The 17,819-nt window shown below is 38.7% G+C and overlaps 1 protein-coding gene across 2 annotated transcripts in view; it reads right to left on the reverse strand.

The window, feature by feature from the left end:
- Positions 1-17,279, reverse strand: part of LOC108707995 (septin-5) — a 32,994-nt gene extending 15,715 nt beyond the window's left edge. Inside the window, exons 1-3 of one of the 2 annotated variants that reach the window (XM_041581763.1) lie at positions 16,796-17,279; positions 725-1,498; positions 148-241 (exon numbers count right to left, since the gene is read on the reverse strand). In XM_041581763.1, coding sequence (XP_041437697.1) covers positions 148-241; positions 725-1,498; positions 16,796-16,798 — 871 coding nt within the window. In that variant the 5' untranslated portion in view covers positions 16,799-17,279. Of the gene's footprint in view, positions 1-147; positions 242-724; positions 1,499-7,354; positions 7,495-16,795 lie in introns of those variants that run through there. The other variant, XM_018246196.2, reaches the window with a different exon arrangement.
- Positions 17,280-17,819: the final 540 nt, after the last annotated feature.

Consider the following 17,819-nt stretch of genomic DNA (forward strand, 5'->3'; position numbering starts at 1 on the left):
GGGATTCTCAAGGGCATTTGAAGGTGATTTCAGTTATTTTGGATCCTTGCCTTGGGCTACTAAGCACCTGAGTTTTAGTGAATAATGCTTAACATTGTAAGATTTAACTATTGCCTATGGGAGATGATAAACTGCGGCTAATATTACCTGCAACCATGAGAGTAAATTCAAAGCCTTTCTTCACATATTTTCTGTGCATCTGGTTGGGAAGGGTGGCAAATCCCACATATTCTCTGTCCTCCTGTAAAGAGTAATATCTTTGTTCCCATACATTCACATAAAGTCACAAATGAATTCATAGAGCAGAGCTCACATCAGTGGATACTTTACCTCTATCATCTTTACATTTTACAGTGTTTTAGCTATAAATGTCAAAGAACATCTTCTACAACTGCAATTTATTTTTAAATTCTCCACATTTGCGGCTAGATTCATAGTTGAACCACAGAATTGTGCAGAAAGCCTCAAATGTTATTTTTAACCATCTCCACCTATTCTACATATCCCAATAGGCTCTCGCTCTTCAGTAAATCTCTGCACAGAGTCTATGCCATGGATACATGCAATACCTAAGGTGATCACTTTGCAATTGTTCAGTTGGCAATATAAAACTGGTTAGTTTTAAGGCGTGAGATGCATCTTTTTTTATGGTGTTCACCAAAATTATCAAAATGTCTAGTCTGAAATGTTGCTAATGTGTATATCCTAGCTTGGTCTTGTTTACCTCAAAGGAGTCATACGGATCAAACCTGCCCCATGGACTCTTGGGTCTAGAAGGGCTGAGTGGAGTCAGTGCTTGGGGGCAACACAGCTTTGTAGGCAGAACTGTCAAACTGTGGCTAGAATCTTCATCTTCCCAACTGTCCTCTTCTTCGACGTCCTCTTTAATGTGCCTGATCATGTTAGGCAAGATATCAGAATCCACTTGTGAGAACTTTTCCTTAATGGTCCTCTTGTCCTCGTGCTGTGCTTGGGGTTGTCTTAGATGATCTCTTCGTATTCTTTCAACTTCTTCCAGGTGCTGTTTGCGGAGTTTCTGCTCTTGCTGCTCACTGCAAAGCCTGGCATCTTGCTGGTGCTCTCTGCGAAGCCTCTCCTCCTCATACTGTTCCCCACGGATCTTTTCTTCCTGGTATTCTCTGCGGAGCCTTTCCTCCTCATCAAACTGATCCCTGTGTAGCCTTACATTCTCATGCTGTTTCCTAATGAGATTTCCTCCCTGATCCTCTCTAAAGAGTATTTCTTCCTCCTGATGTTCTTTACATAGACTCTCTTCTTCTTGCTGCTGTTGGCCTCTTCTGTTCTGCCTCTCTTCCTCCAAATGCTCATTGTATATTCTCCCACATTCCTGTTGCTGCCTGTTATGGAGCCAGTCTTCTTTCTCCTGCTCCTGATCACTCTGACTATTCTCTTCAATGTGTAAGCTACCATCAAACCCGATACCCTTTATTATGCCTGCCAACTCCGCCTCAGAATCATTTCGCAGGAAATGTTGGAACTGTAAAATAAACCAAGCTGAATTATTATGCTGTTTCATAGGCATGTATGATATATATCAAAGTATAGACTAAATAGTAGACATTTACATATTTATTGGGATGCTGCAGTTAAAGTAAGTTTGCATAGATGCAGTCCAGTTCTGTCAAATCTGTCAAAGAATATGAATTTCTGACATTCAACACCGTGTTTCCAAAATTTCCCGAAGAATTGTATGTGCACTTTTATTAAAACTGTTGCATGTAAAAGATATCACTTCTCAATTTCTGAAAACATTGGGGGGACTGGCTCATTTACTAAACATTGGTAAATCTGCCCTAGTGTAGCAACCTATAGGAATTAAATCTTTGTGTTTTTAGTTATTCTTGTAGCTAACTGAAGCTATTCACTGATTGTTTGCCCAGGGGCAAATTTACACACTTTTTGTAAATAAAGTCATGTGAGTTCTTCACTTTTGATAAATTATGTTGGGAGAGTTGTTAAAGCTTGAATTCCTGGCACTTTCCTTAGCAGATTTAAAAACCAACATGATGTGAGGCAACTTTGGGTGACTTCAGAAGAAAGTGGTGCATAAGTTTTACTACCGGAGATTTCAATTACCAGCAGCACAACTATTTCAGGAGATTTGTCACCCACAGTTTAGACAAATATTCCCATCGGCCATTACCCTTATACCGGTCACATATTGAATCCACATACTGCATGGCTAGTTAGCAATGAATTTAAATGCATGGCTGCTCAAAAATGTGGAGTCAATATGTGGCCGATATAAAAGGAGTGAGGTGGCCACCCTATTGCTATCTGAACACTGCAATGCCCATTGCCCATCAGAACTAACCACCATTCCCAGGCAATTAATAAGAGAAAGCTCTGGACCCTAACACTGAAAGTGGTACCAGCTAAAATATCACATTGCAGCCTGGACATGAATTCACATAATATCTGCAGTGCTGTTATTAGTTAAGAGATGTCAGTATCATGTAATATCCAGCGAAAGGTACACAATCATTGTAGGCCATTTATAAAGGCGAAGCTAAAAGTAAAATTGTCCATTATCCACTGTAGTGTGCACAGAGTTGCTGCATGAATGTTTCCTGATATTATCGGGAAGATTAATTGAGAAAGTATTGACAGACAGCAGAGCAAGTGCATCACGCTAAGGCAGGAAGCAGAAAAGGAATCAATACATGTGTTAGTAATTCCAGCTCTTGCAGTGCTTTCCTTGCTGATAGGACAGCTAAATGTCAGTGAACATGGTGGCTGCACCCCACGCAGTACATTAGCCTGACACAGTCTATGTGGCACTGACTCCATGGAAATCATTTAACCATGATACCTGCTGACAGAATTAAAAATTGAATGATAAAGCAGGAGAAAGGCACCTTTCGTAGCTTTTTCACAGTCACGGCTTAGCAATTAATCTCCCCCCAATTGCTTTGCAAGAATCAAAGAATCTTTATTTCTACCAACTGCCCAACTAAATGAAACAAATATCTGAGATATGCTGATATCCATGCCTCGCTTGCCCACAGTATCCCAAATACAACGGGGCACAGTTTTTACTTTACATTCTAGTTTTGAGGATGCCACTTTTATGGTTACAAAATATATATACGTGACAAACTTTATAAAGGTGTAAATGAACACATACATTTTTGTAGTCACAAACTGCAAGCATAAAATTTATTTTGTCAATTGAGAAATCTTGTTTTTCTTTTTTCGTCTGCCAAAAGTAATTTTGAATTAAATGATGTATTTTTTTTTTGCATTCACAAAATTATTTTTGTGGTAACAAAAAATTTTTGTACTCATGGAAAATAGTATTAGATTACAAAATGTAATTAACATTCATACAGGTTTGGGATCTGTTATCTGGAAACCCGTTAACCAGAAAGTTCGGAATTATGGAAAGGCAGTCTCCCATATACTTCATTATAATCTTATAATTCAAATTTTTTTAAATGATTTCCTTTTTCCTTGTAGTAATGAAACAGTACCTTGTACTTGATCCCAACTAAAATATGCTAATCCTTATTGGAAGCAAATCAATCCTGTTGGGTTTAATAAATGTTTAAATGATTATTTAGTAGACTTAATATGGATAAATCAATTATGGAAAACTCCCCCAGGTCTCCTGCATTCCGGATAACAGGTCCTATACCTGTATACCAAGCTGGATGCACTGTAGTCACAATACCACATTGTTAAGGTGGCCATACACGGGCAGATTAAAGCTGCTGATATTGGTCCTTTAGACTGATTCAGCAGCTTATCTGCCCATGTGTGGGGCTCCCAACGGGTCCTGCTGATCGATATCAGGCCAAAAATCGGGCAGATATCGATCGGTCAAGTTTGATTTCGGCTAGTTGATGAGGTCCTGCAACCTGTCGGAGCCCATTCGTAGTATTGTAATCCGATCGTTCGGATTCATCTGATATCGCCCAGCCGTTAGTGGGCATATTGGGTAAAGAACCGCTCGTTTGGCGACCTTGCCAATCTCTTATAGTGCATGGCCACCTTTACTCAGCATTCTTACTTCCTTGTAGCAAAGACTGCGTTGAATGCAACTTGTTCCTGGTTTAGCAAAGGATACAATTTTGTCTCAATGTGGGAATGCTAGAGTGCATCGCTATCACATGAATAAGTGAAGGTGGTGCAAGGATAAGGGTACCATTTAAGGTCCGAAACAGTGCACTTATACCTGTACCCCTGGCAGGTTCAAGTTGGACTCTATGCCTTGAGTTCTCACAGGTCCTTGTGGTCTTTCCAGCTGACACAAGGTCACCCATTCCAATTAGAAGAAAAGAGGTTCCACCTAAATATTCGGTTTTTTACAGTGAGAGCTGTGAAGATGTGGAATTCTCTCCCTGAATCAGTTCTACTTTAAGAAGGGGTTGGATGGCTTTTTAGCAAGTGAGGGAATACAGGGTTATGGGAGATAGCTCATAGTACAAGTTGATCCAGGGACTAATCTGATTTGGAGTCAGGAAGGAATTTTTTTTTCCCCCTCTGAGGCAAATTGGAGAGGCTTCAGGTGTTTTTTTTTTGCCTTCCTCTGGATCAACTAGCAGGCAGATTAAAAAAAAAAACTAAAAGGTTGAACTTGATGGACGTATGTCTTTTTTCAACCTTACTTATTATGTTACTATGTTACCATGTTACTATGTTTAAGGGAACTCTTGCACCTTTCAGACAATATACTGTACTTACTGCTTTTCTTTATCTGAATAACATACAAGACAGGGGACATTCCATCCACATGCCACCTCTATAGAATGCAGATCAGCAAACTTAAACATGTCCCACTCTCTCTACTCCATTCTACATGCATAAAATGTTGCATCTCAGTGAGAAGGGGGCACAGTGCAAAGTGGGAAACACACAGCACTTTGCACCTATTTTTGCCCTTTTCACATTAGATGACCATTATAAATAAGCCCTTATGTTCACTCTAGTTTTGTAAAATGAAGTAGAGAGCTAACAGGGGGCTGGGCTGTCATGTTTACACGCAGGATAAACAATTGTAGGAGCAAATCCATAGCAGCACAATGTGTTTAAAACTTCGATCTCTGCTTAAACTGACGAAAATCTTATTTTATTATATATTCTGTCAGTGATTCATATGTAAACTGAGTTTACCAAAAGTGATTCACTTACCACCAGTCAAAATAAATAAATTCTAATATTTTTATTATTATCATAACCCACCAATGCATAGATTACACTCCAGTACATATATGCACACAACAAATAGCTTAGCACAAAGCCAGAGTTATACTTTTGTCTATACAAATCCTCTTTTAGCACCCACCCCCCGGACAGAAAGCCTCATTCAGCACTACTCGTGCCATTTTCAAGCCATATAGTATTGATATATTAATGGATTGTATGTCCTTGTCCCTGACCTTTACAATGCCTGATCTCATTAGCTGTGCTCAGATCCCTCGCTTCTTATATTAACCAGAGAGTGAGGCTGCAGGGTAGAGGCTAATAGAGGTTACCCTCATCTAGCCTAACATGGCTTCAGTGTAGTCTAGATACTACTAAATGCAATATTTAGTGCCACATCTCTCACCTTAAAGACTTCTGATCTTGCCCATTCCCAATGGTGTCTCATACCCCTTCTCCTATTAGAGTGTCAGCTCTTTTGGGCAAAGCCCTCTTACCTCTTGAATTGGTTATTGCTTTTACTGTATGTAATCTGTATGTTCAATGTATACTCCCATTAATTGTACAATGCTGGCACTTCATAAATACGTTATTATTATTATTATTAGTAGTAGTAGTAGTATTATTATTATTAATAATACTAATAATACTAACAATAATGATAATAATAATAATATTTTTTTGAGTTTTCAGCTATATGGAAAAGGGTGTAGCATGGTAGAGACCCAATACAGAATTGGTGTGACAGCCTGGGTCCCAAAAAAGGGAAATTAACGTACAAATCCATGACACCATCTTCGTCATCATCATTATCATTTATTTATATAGTGCCAACAAGTTATGCAGTGCTTTATGATATTGAATTATTAAAGGTTTTTAGTTAATTAGTAACTTATTTTTACAAACAAAGTGGTTGTTTGCCTTTACATTAACTTTCAGTGTGACATAAACATTGATACTCTGAGGCAATTTGCAATCGGTTTTTAATTTTTTATGGTTTTTCGCTTTTTGTTCAGTAGTTCTCCAGCAGTTTGAAATTTCAGCAGCTATCTGGTTGCTAGTATCCTGTTTACCTTAGCAACTAGGCAGTGGTTGGAATGAGAGGCTGGAATATGAATTGAAGGGGGAATAAAAAGTAATAATAATAAAATTGTAAGCTCACAGAGCAATCGTTTTTTGGATGCTGGGGTCAGTGACCCCCGTTTGAAAGCTGGAAAGATGTAGAAGTATTTCAAAACGGTACAAAAGAAATAATGAACACTAACTGCAAAGTTGCTAGAAACAGGGCATTTTATAACATAATAAAATGAATGTAGAGGTGATCCACCCTTTAAGGCTTGCAGTGTTATATAGTGGTGCTCTCTCATTCCTCTGCTACACCCTCCCTGCCATAACATATATCATAAATGGTCAACAAAGGCAGCATAAATATGGGTTTAAAATGTAATTTACACAAGTTGATAAATTGGGGGAAACAATGGGGCATATTTATCAAAGTTAGAGATCTCCTTCATTTTTAATAGCATAGTTATCAAATGGTGAACTTTCACTTTCACCCATTTATAAATACTCTTAAAAATCCAATAGAATTGAATGGTGAATGGTGGAATTTCACACTATGTACTGTGGTGATCTCACTTCACTCTTTGATAAATATGCCCCAATGTGTCTATATGTCAATATGACTCAACAAAGGATATTGAAGGTGCCAAAAATGAAAAAATCATTGATCCTGTTGATTCAGTTCCAACCTATAGTGACCACAGGATGGACAATACAGCCTAAGTCATTGACTGAGCTTTGGCTTTCACACAGGGTTGGCGCTAGCAAATTGGGGAATATTAGTATTATTGTATAAAGGTCCCTTGCTAGAGGAAACAAAGAACTTCCTAAAATAAGGCATGTTTAACTTGGAGACATTCAGAAGTTGTTCAAGCACAAGTCACAGAGCCCAACAGTAGCACAGAGATCCATGAGTATAGAAACAGAAGTCAAGCATGCAGTTACAATGGAAAATATAATGGAAAATAGCATTTTAGAAATGGAAATCTCTTCAATTCATAAATTATTCTATGAAAGGATCTAAAAAGTACTCTGCAAAGAGATTCCATGTAATAATTCAATTTTTAGGGATTCATTTTCCAGGGTTAAAAAGGGTAAGGCCCCAGCCAATAGGGCTTTATCTCACCTGACTCTCATCCTCTGCCTCACTATAAGTCTCCTCACTGCTGCTCCTCTCCATTGTTAGATGCAGTGTTCCAGGGGATCATCATATTTATGGCTGCATCCCAGAGCCAGGAGCAATGCAGGCATCACGCATGTCTTTCACTTTCCCTGCCCTGTTACACATGCCCCAAATCCATTCATGCATTATCTGACATGCCAGCAGCTCCCACACCCAACACTGAACTACTCATTGCAGAGTGAACATTCATTTAATGCATTATTTGAACAGTTGAACCCCATTCTGCTCTGTAGGGCAATGCTAAGCTTTAACTTTCCCCTTCTTTCTAATGATAAGATTAATTAGGGATGTTGAGTATTTTTTTTTACTAAACAGTAATTATGGTAAACTGGCCCTGAGGATGCATTCATTTTTGAATTTGAATTTTTGCTGCAAAATCTTTGGGTTTATTTAGGGGGATATTTACTAAAATCCGAATTTATCTCATATTTTGTTAAAAAACACAACCAAACTCCCATGCTTGATTTTTTATGAATAAAATAACCCATTCTAAACAAATCCCTCTGTAATTACCCCTTAGACCCCCCAACCCACCTTCCTGGTTTACCCCCATAATTTACATAGCACACAGTTAACTTGATGGATAGTTCCAACAGCAAACAGTAGAGGGACTGTAGGATACCTATTAGCAATGTAAATGATCCAAAAATGTATGTGAATGACTTTTTATATGGAACTGAATCACATTATAACTGTTAATTGTTTAAAATACATTGGATTGTAACTGGCATGTAAAAAACAATAAAATGTAAAAAAAAAATAAAAAAAATAAATAAAATAACCTGAATTAATCGGATCACATTAAGGGGCAGATGTATTAAGGGTCGAATATCGAGGGTTAATTAACACTCGATATTCGACTGGCGAATTAAGATCCTTCGACTTCGAATATCAAAGTCGAAGGATTTTGCGCAACGATTCGAAGGATTTTAATCCATTGATCGAAGGATTATCCTTCGATCAGAAAAAACTTGGAAAGCCTATGGGGACCTTCCCCATAGGCTAACATTGACTTTGGTAGCTTTTAGGTGGCGAACTAGGGGGTCGAAGTTTTTTCTTAAAGAGACAGTACTTCGACTATCGAATGGTCGAATAGTCGAACGATTTTTAGTTCGAAACGTTCGATTCGAAGTCGAAGGTCGAAGTAGCCAATTCGATGGTCGAAGTAGACAAAAAAAACATTTGAAAATCGAATTATTTTTCCTCTATTCCTTCACTCGAACTTAGTGAATGGGCCCCTTAAATTCGATAAAATTGAGCAAAAACCCCAAATCATTCAAATTTTTCAGGCTCACTCAATTTTTTTGTTTTATCCCAAAAAACCCCACAAAAAAGTGGGACTTCCGGGCTTAACCCTCCGAAGGCCACAATAACTTCAATTTGGGATAGGTGCATTTCCCACTGACTTAATCAGGACCTCGACAGGTCTGAGATGGCAGATTTTCAGATTCAGGTTTTTTTGCAGCAAAATAAATCTTGAAAAATTAGATTTTTTTTTTCCTTGAAAAATTCAAGTTTTGCCCCAAAAAGCCAGACGAGAAAAATTTGAGGTTTAATAAATAACCCCTTCAGTGTTTAATTTTTTTTAGCAGACTTAGGGGCAAATTTACTTATGGTTGAATATCGAGGGTTAATTAACCCTCGATATTTGATTGCCGAATTGAAATCCTTCGAATATCGAAGTCGAAGGATTTAGCGCTATTCCTACGATTGAATGATCAAAGGAATAATCGTTCGATCGAACGATTAAATCCTTCGAATCGAACGATTCGAAGGATTTTAATCCATCAATCGAAGGATTTTCCTTTGATCAGAAAATTGTTAGGAACATTGGCCTCGGTAGGTTTTAGGTGGCGAACTAGGGGGTCGAAGTATTTTTTAAAGAGACAGTACTTTGACTATCGAATGGTCGAATAGTCGAACGATTTTTAGTTCGAATCGTTCGAATCGAAGTCGAAGGTCGAAGTAGCCCATTCGATGGTCGAAGTAGACAAAAAAACATTCGAAATTCGAAGTTTTTTTCCTCTATTCCTTCACTCAAGCTAAGTAAATGGGCCCCTTAAAGAATAGTGATCTAAATGATAGAAAGATCCTTCTCTGAAAAGAACCCATGTTCCATTCATTCAGCATAATAGATTCTATACCTGTATGATGTAGGCAAACAGAATTTTTTTTTTTTTTAATTTGTAGTTTTTGATATTTCCATGTCTTCATCAGCAGCTCAGGCTTGGGATTTCAACAGCTGGCTTTGCATGGAATTTGATTAATAAACTCCTGGAATTTTGTAAACATCTTCCAGAATGTTATCTGTTGCTTTTTGCAGGCGGTATTTCTATCCCCTTTAGAGATCACACTTTTTATTCATGGGCCGTTGTATGTGAATCGGAGGAGAAGGCTTGCAACTTTTCTACACCATCACAATTATCAGGGGGTGACAAACCATTGCTTTAGTTTGCATGAATATGAAAAGCCAGTTAGCAACACTGACACTGGTCTGAGGGGAATCCCATAATCCTCTTTGTGTAGTACTAGGATTTAATTGTCACGAATGCTCCACGCTGAGAAAGTATTTGATCATGTGACACATTACAGCTCCACCTGGATTATATTCACCTATACGGGTAACTATGTCTTGTTAACTGGGCAGATGTATCTACTGCTGCTTTTACTGTGGTTATTGCAGCTAACCTGAATTTTTATTATAATTTACACGTGTAATTCACACACTATCGAATACATTATTTATACTAATATGTGAGCACTCCCTTCATGGATCAGAAAGCAAACAATTCGGAAAGGGACACACTATACTGTCATTGTACATGGCCAGTGACCCTGTTTGGATATGCCTGCAGGACAACAAAGGGCACAAGCTCCGTAATTATCTAGAAATCACAGATAATTAGAAGACACTGAAGCAATTCAATATAAATTAATTAACATGGAGCAAAAGCAATATTGTTACATATTTTTATTCAAACAAAATTTATTAGCGCTGTATTCTGTATACTGATTGAATACCCAGTTATCACAAGTTCTATGGGATATAAATGAATGAAGAGCTGAAGTATGTGAGAGCAGCGGTTTACAGTCTATTTTTTTCAAAGATTCACAATTAAGGGATTTGTAAAAAATGTGAAATTAGAGCTCACCATAAAAAAAATCATGCCTATGGGATTTTTATAAGTGTATTTATCAAATGTTAAATTAATTGATAACATACTTAAAAGGTGCTAAATTCGACCCCTCAAACTATAATTTTAGAAAGTATTGTAGGACATGGATGCATTAGAGTCATGGAGGGGTAAGGTAGCTGAAATCTAACATTCATGCAGTATTAGTAGAACACAGAATTGATTGGGTGCCAGTTGTTCTTAAAGGACATGTAAAGGCAAAAAAAATAAAATCCCATTTTTACTTTCTTTAATGAAAAAGAAACATATCTTCAATATACTTTATTTAAAAAATGTGTACCGTTTTTACAAGAAACCTGACTGTATGCAGTGAAATTCTCCCTTCATTTACTGCTGTGGATAGGAATTGTCAGATGGTCTCTAACTGCTCTGCAGGGAAACAATCATACTTATGAACAGCAGGGGGAGCTCCCTCCTTACGATCCCTAAGCGGCTCAGACCACACTGAGCATGTGCACAGTCTTAGTCTTGCAAAGATGTTTAACAAAGTTACAAGATGGTGACCCCCTGTAGCCAACTTTGAAAGCATAAATTATTTGTTTGGTTAGGCTTGTGGTGCAGTAAGTTCATGTTTATATTTAGTATACAAAATACAGCATTTCTAGCCTTATTCTATTTTAGACTTTACATGCCCTTCAACCACAAACAACAGATTGCTGAGTTTTCAAGACTAATTCTTCTAAAGGACAATGGGCAGAACCAATATTCTCACACATACAACTGCTTATCCAAAGTAGAAACAGGGGTAGGGGTGACTCCCCTAATATGCGCATGCAGAGGAGAGCAATGACTTGGATTCCTTTCCACTGAGGTTCCTGCTCTAGGAGGGTTTTCCATGGGGATTACTAACCCCATACTGCTTCTCCTGGTTGGAGCACAAGGCTACTATTGCTGATTTCTCTGACTTTTTCAAAATCCAAGAGTATACTATTAGTGATGGAGCGAATAAATTTGGCAGGCACGAATTTGTGGTGAAATTCCATGTTTCGCTGCTGGCGAATAAATTTGCGAAATTTTGGACACACAGCGGAAATGTTGCTTGCATCAAAACCGTCATGTGTCAACATTATTCAGACGCCCACTGACTTTACAGAATTGACACAGGCATCAAAATTGACGTGGGCGTCAAAATTTGTGTCTCACGAATTTTTTGCTGTTTCGCGAATTTCCGAACTTTTCGGCGAACCGAAACGGGACAAATTCACCCATTACTATATACTATAGCAATGAGATATTTTATCAATAATTAATCATCATTCACAGGGTCCCTGTACCCCAACTTCACTAACATGAAGCTTTGCCAAAGGGCTCTTGAACTTAAATACTAAGGACTCCCTTTACCCTAGGCACTCCCGCATTTCCACCTGTTGTCCCAAAGACTAAAGGTGGCCATACACGGGCCGATAAAAGCTGCTGACAGACCAAGTCGGCAGCTTATTGGCCCGTGTATGGGGCCCCCCGACGGGCTTCCCCGATCGAGATCTGGCCGAAAGTTGGCCAGATCTCGATCGGATGGGACAAAAAATCCCGTCGGATCGCAGCCTCATCTGTTCGTTGATGCGGTCCCGCGATCTGACCTCCATTCCCGTGCGTTAGGATCCGATCGTTGGGTCCTAGGGCCCACGATCGGATCAGCCAGATATTGCCCACCTCAAGGTGGGCATATTGGAGAGAGATCCGCTCGTTTGGCAACATTTAACTATACGCTTCCTCTCATATAGGGATCCAGGAAATACCTATAATACACCTAGAGAATACCACTGTCCCACAGGGCAAAGGTCACCCCTATGGGATTTCCTACAAAGTACATTCCTACACAAATAAAATGCAAAATAAATGGGGGTAAAATAGGTCCTTTTAAACTTTTCGACTGATGGCTTTTGCTCCAGTGACAGGTTTCAGATAATTGCCAAAACTGCTCAGACCCCTAAAATGTGCTTGAGCTGTAAACAATTATAGTGAGCCTGTGTGAGCCTTTGCACAATCATTTAATGACAAATCACTATAAACTGAGAGTGGAATATACATGTGAAAGGAAAGCTTCAGGGTTGGAGTGCAAACTCTTGCCACTCCTGGGTTGATATGTGTACTGGTCCCACACAGAGAGGTAGCTATGTTTGGCTGAAACCAACTCAAAATGCCCAAGCAAAACAATGTTAATTATGTAATTATATAATGACTGGATATTTAAGTATTAATACAATTTTTGTACAGCCTTTAATTTAGCTGGTGCAACGTCTCTAGCTGCAAACCTTCCCAGTGCCTTATGCAAGGAATCCTGGAATATTCAATGTAATAGCTGGAAGATAAATGCTGCAGTATTCATATGGCTGCAGTGATACTAGTTCTTGTGTGCCAATATAACTCACCAGTTCATATATAACTCACCAACATATTCTCTTTAATCTCAAACAGCCGCTGATTCCGTCTCTGCATTCTCTACAGGGAACTCTGCATTAGAATCTCATGGGTGACACTGTAAATAGGCTTTGTGGCTGCAGAAAATTAACTTCCTCATCATTAAGGCAAACATCATATGTCCTCAGTAGCCAACACCACTTCCCAGCTAACCTGAGCAATTGACCTGAACTGTGCAGTCCCTTTTACGCTTATATGTTTGTGAGTTATAATAGATCTAGTTCATATGTCACAATAATTGCTCACAAATCTCTGCAATGCAGGGCAATATAGGTCTGTTGCAGCAGCACTTGATAATAAACACAGTACAGGTATGGGATCCGTTATCTGTAAACCTGTGATCCAGATTCAAATGTGTAACCCTGGGCTAGTTTATTTGCACTTCTCTTCACTTTTTCTAACTTATTGAAATCCTTCTTTAGGACTGGAGCCAATAACTGCACTGGATACTCAGCGTAAAGCCTTACCAGGAATCTATAGACAAGCTCAATTATGTTTCCATACTTCATGTTAATGCTTTTTATGCAAGACAGAACTTTATTTGCTTTGATAGCCACTGAATGAATCTGCCTAGAGTTACACAGCTTGTTATGCACAAAACCCCCTAAATCCTTCTCAATTAAGTATACCCCCAACACACTACTGTTTATTGTATAAATAACATATGTTACATCCACCCAAGTGCATAACTTGCATTTATCAACACTGAACTGCATATGCAATGTGCTTCCCCCTTCTACAATTTAGTCAAATCTCTACGGCCAATATTCTTTTATTTAATAAATAATCTTCTGTGCATTACTGTTTTAAATGCTGTGGCAAAGTCTAAGTATATAACATTCACTACCAACCTAGAGTCTTAGTTCCTGCTCACCTCATCACATACTCTACTGTTATATTTAAAATTGTCTGGCAAGATCTATTACACATAAAACCATGCTGGCACAAATGTATTGGGCCAGATTTCTCAAAATGTGAAATTAGAGCTCATCACAGAAAAACTCACCCACATTCTATTCATTCCTAGGTGATTTTTAGAAGCATATTTATTAATGAGTGAAAGTTAGTGCATTATTTGATGAATAAGCTTCTAAAAATCCCGCATGGGTGCATTTTTCTGATTTGCAATGTATTCCAGAATGTTATCCGTTGCAACCATCCATCCTACCATTGATGTCAAATTAAACAATTTATGGCTTTCAGGCTGAGGATGAATCCCTTCTTGGAAAGTGGCACCCCATTAGCAATTTGTAAATTTCTAGGCAACATACCATACCTAGTGGTAGGGGAATAAATTTGCCAGGCGCGAATTCGGTGTGAATTTCCACATTTCCCACCAGCGAATAAATTAGCGAAACTGCATCGAAACTGCAGAGAAACTGGCGAAAAGTCGCCAAATTTTGGACGTGTGTCGGAAAAGTCGATCACGTCAAAATCGGCGAGCATCAACATTATTGACTTTAACATTGGCGTCAAAATTGATGTGAGCATCAGAATTGATGCAGGCGTCAAAATTTGTGTTTCACTATTTTTTCTGGACAAGTTCACCCATCACTAGCCATACCTTAAAGAAGCCTGGAAAGTTAAGTAAAGAGGCTTGGCACCCACAGATCTAAGCTTGTTTAGTACCCTAGCATGAATATCATCTGGTCCTTGACCTTTGTTTAACATTTATATGTTCTGGTCTATTTTGAAATTCCCCCTGGATAACCCACCCATATGTTGCATTATTAGAATTGGGCCTATTAAATCAGCAGCAGAAATGCTACTACTACCCCACTGTGGGTAATGCTATAGGGTCCAGAATGTAAAAAAAACCTTTGTAAGTCATTATGCTGCTTCTTCAGTTGTAGACTGAAGGCTGAAAGGCTGAAACTAGGTAGATTGTGAGCTAACAGTAGATCTTGAGCAGATGAGCAATAGGTGATTGTAATGCAATGCAGTAATATTTTTTATGCAAATGTAACGTTTAATGCACAGACAAGCACTTGTTCTCAAAATGTATCCTCATACTGATTTAAGAAGATATAAACAATGGCTCCTCTCTGAAAATCTGCATATTGAGAGCTGCCATATTGCTTGCACCACAGAGGCACGTTCCAAAAAACTAGTCACTCAAATGTTGATGGCAGGCCCCATTTCACAGCCACTGTCCCCAGGTGAATGTGTCCCCTTTTTGAAGTAACGAGTCCCCATAAACACTAAAACTGGGAAGATGCAAGAAATACTAATACTGTTTGCTGCCCTCACTGTATCTACATTACAACTTCTTGTTGTACAGCAACTTGGAACTTTACATGGCTCAGTTAAGGTGAAGGGAGAATTGTGAAACTCTAATTTAATTGATGCTATTAAAGGGGGTTGTTCGCCTTTAAATTAACCTTTAGTATGATGTAGAGAGTGATATTCTGAGACTATTTGCAACTGGTTTTCATGTTTTATTATTTGTGCTTTTTGGGTTATTTAACTTGTTATTCAGCAGCTCTCCTGATTTCAATTTCAGCAATCTGGTCACTAGGGTCTAAATTACCCTAGCAACCACACATTGATTTGAGACTGGAATATGAATAGGAGAGGCCTGAATAATGAGATAAGTAATAAAAAGTAACAATAACAATAAATGTGTAGCCTTACAGAGCATTTTTTTTAGGTGGGGGTCATCCTGCAGGGCAACAATGACTTGAATTTCTCCAAGACGTCCCCCTGTCTGCTCAACACAATTAAAGGGGAAATTAGCAATGCACTAATAGTATGCTAGGAGATACAGCAAACGTAATGCCCCTGCCCCTCCCCCCGATCTGAATATATCATTGTTGGTACAGGTATGGGACCTGTTATCCAGAATGTATGGGACCTGGGGTTTTCCGTATAGTGGATCTTTCTGTAATTTGGGTCTTCATACCTTAAGTCTACTAGAAAATCATAAACCCAAAAGGCTGCTTGTGCTTCCAATAAGGATTAATTATATCATAATTTGGATCAAGTACAAGCTACTGTTTTATGATTACAGAGAAAAGGGAAATCATTTTTAGAAAATTGGATTATTTCATTAAAATGGAGTCTATGGGAGATGGCCATTCTGTAATTCGAAGCTTTCTGGATAACGTGTTTCCAGATAATGGATCCCATACCTGTACTAATAGTGTGCTAGGAGATACAGCAAACTTAATTCCCCCTGTTCCCCCTAGATTTCAATCTATGATTATCATTGTTGGTTACAAGTATGGGACCTGTTATCCAGAATGCTTGGGACCAGAGGCTTTCCGGATAAGGGGACTTTCCGTAATTTGGATCTCCATACTTTGTCTACAAAAAATAATTCAAAGGTTAAATAAACCCTACAGGATTGTTTCCCCACAATAAGGATTTATTATACCTTATTTGTTACTATTTGGTTTTTACAGAAAAAAAGGAAATATGTTTTAAAATTTTGACTTATTTCATTAAAATGGAGTCTATTTGCATAATTCGGAGCTTTCTGGATATCGGCTTTCCAGATATCCTATACCTGTATAATAAACATGCCACAATCTCTAGGGGTCCTTCTAGTCTCAGAATAGCCGGGTCATGCTGCCTCTTGTACAATGAATATCAGTTGGCTACGCTAGTAATCCTCTGCCCCAGTGTTAATCCCAGTTCCTTCTCTGCACTCTGCAAGGACAGAAGCCGGATTAGAAATGTTTTATGTTTTCTTCTCTCTGTAGAACTCATAGAGCCTCTAGAGTGTTCATTAGGGTAGGAAGTAAGTAGTGTCAGAAGAAGTCATCCTTACCATTTGCTGCAGTGTGAGGGCTCACCCCCTCTCTGTGTCTTTCTCTGCACCTCTCTCTCTGCTTCTGCCAGCTTCTGTGTCCCTCTACCAATGTACGTCACTAGTTTTACTCTTGCTCGATCCCCTACCTCTTCATCTCTGATTTCCCTTCCTGGCACAGACAGTGGATATTTGCAGATGCAATACTTTGTCGTTGTATGGAAGAGCCTGTGTTCCCTGCCATCACTCTCTGGATACATGTAGAACTCTGTCCTCTGCATACATGTCAGTCTCTAGTGGTGCTGATTAGCTGGGGGCAGGGAGGGATGCTTGCTGCTTGGATTGCTGAGTCTGTTGCTTGGCTCCAGGTCAATGCCAGCTGCTTTCATTCCTGTCTTCCTTTTAGTGCTAATGCAGATCATCCCTCATTCTGCGGGTTACAAATCCTGCACTTGAGCATTACATTCACAGTGACCTACAGACGGATGGATATTCACTGGGAGAACTCAGTGCTGCAGCATGCAGGGACAATAAAGAAACTAATGTGCACTATGGTTACAGGGCATTTCTCTGCAGGATGAAAAAAGTTTATTGTTGTGTTCTGTTTTTAGGGAAGAATAGGCAGTAATTCTTAATGCAGTTGACTGGTAGCCGTTACAGTTGAATAAACACAAGGAGCACAATAAAAAGCTACACGAGATTTTAACACAACACAATAACTATGGATCTCTCATTGATGACTTCAAGAACAAATTATTACAAACTGGTCAGTCCGACCCTGTATGGGACCCGATATTCAGAATGCTTCTGGATAATGGATCTTTCTGTAATTTGGATCTTCATACCTTAAGTCTACTGGAAAATCAAAACAATAATAAACCCAATAGGCTGGTTTGGTGCCAATAAGGATTAATTAAATCTTAGTTTGGATCAAGTACAAGGTACTGTTTTATTATTACAGAGATAAAGGATGAGGACTGTTTAAATAATGGGGGACGGGTTTTCAGTAATGCAGAGCTTTCTGGATAACAGGTTTCTAGTAATG

Source organism: Xenopus laevis, chromosome 2L, assembly GCF_017654675.1.
Source record: "Xenopus laevis strain J_2021 chromosome 2L, Xenopus_laevis_v10.1, whole genome shotgun sequence".
NCBI lineage: Eukaryota > Metazoa > Chordata > Amphibia > Anura > Pipidae > Xenopus > Xenopus laevis.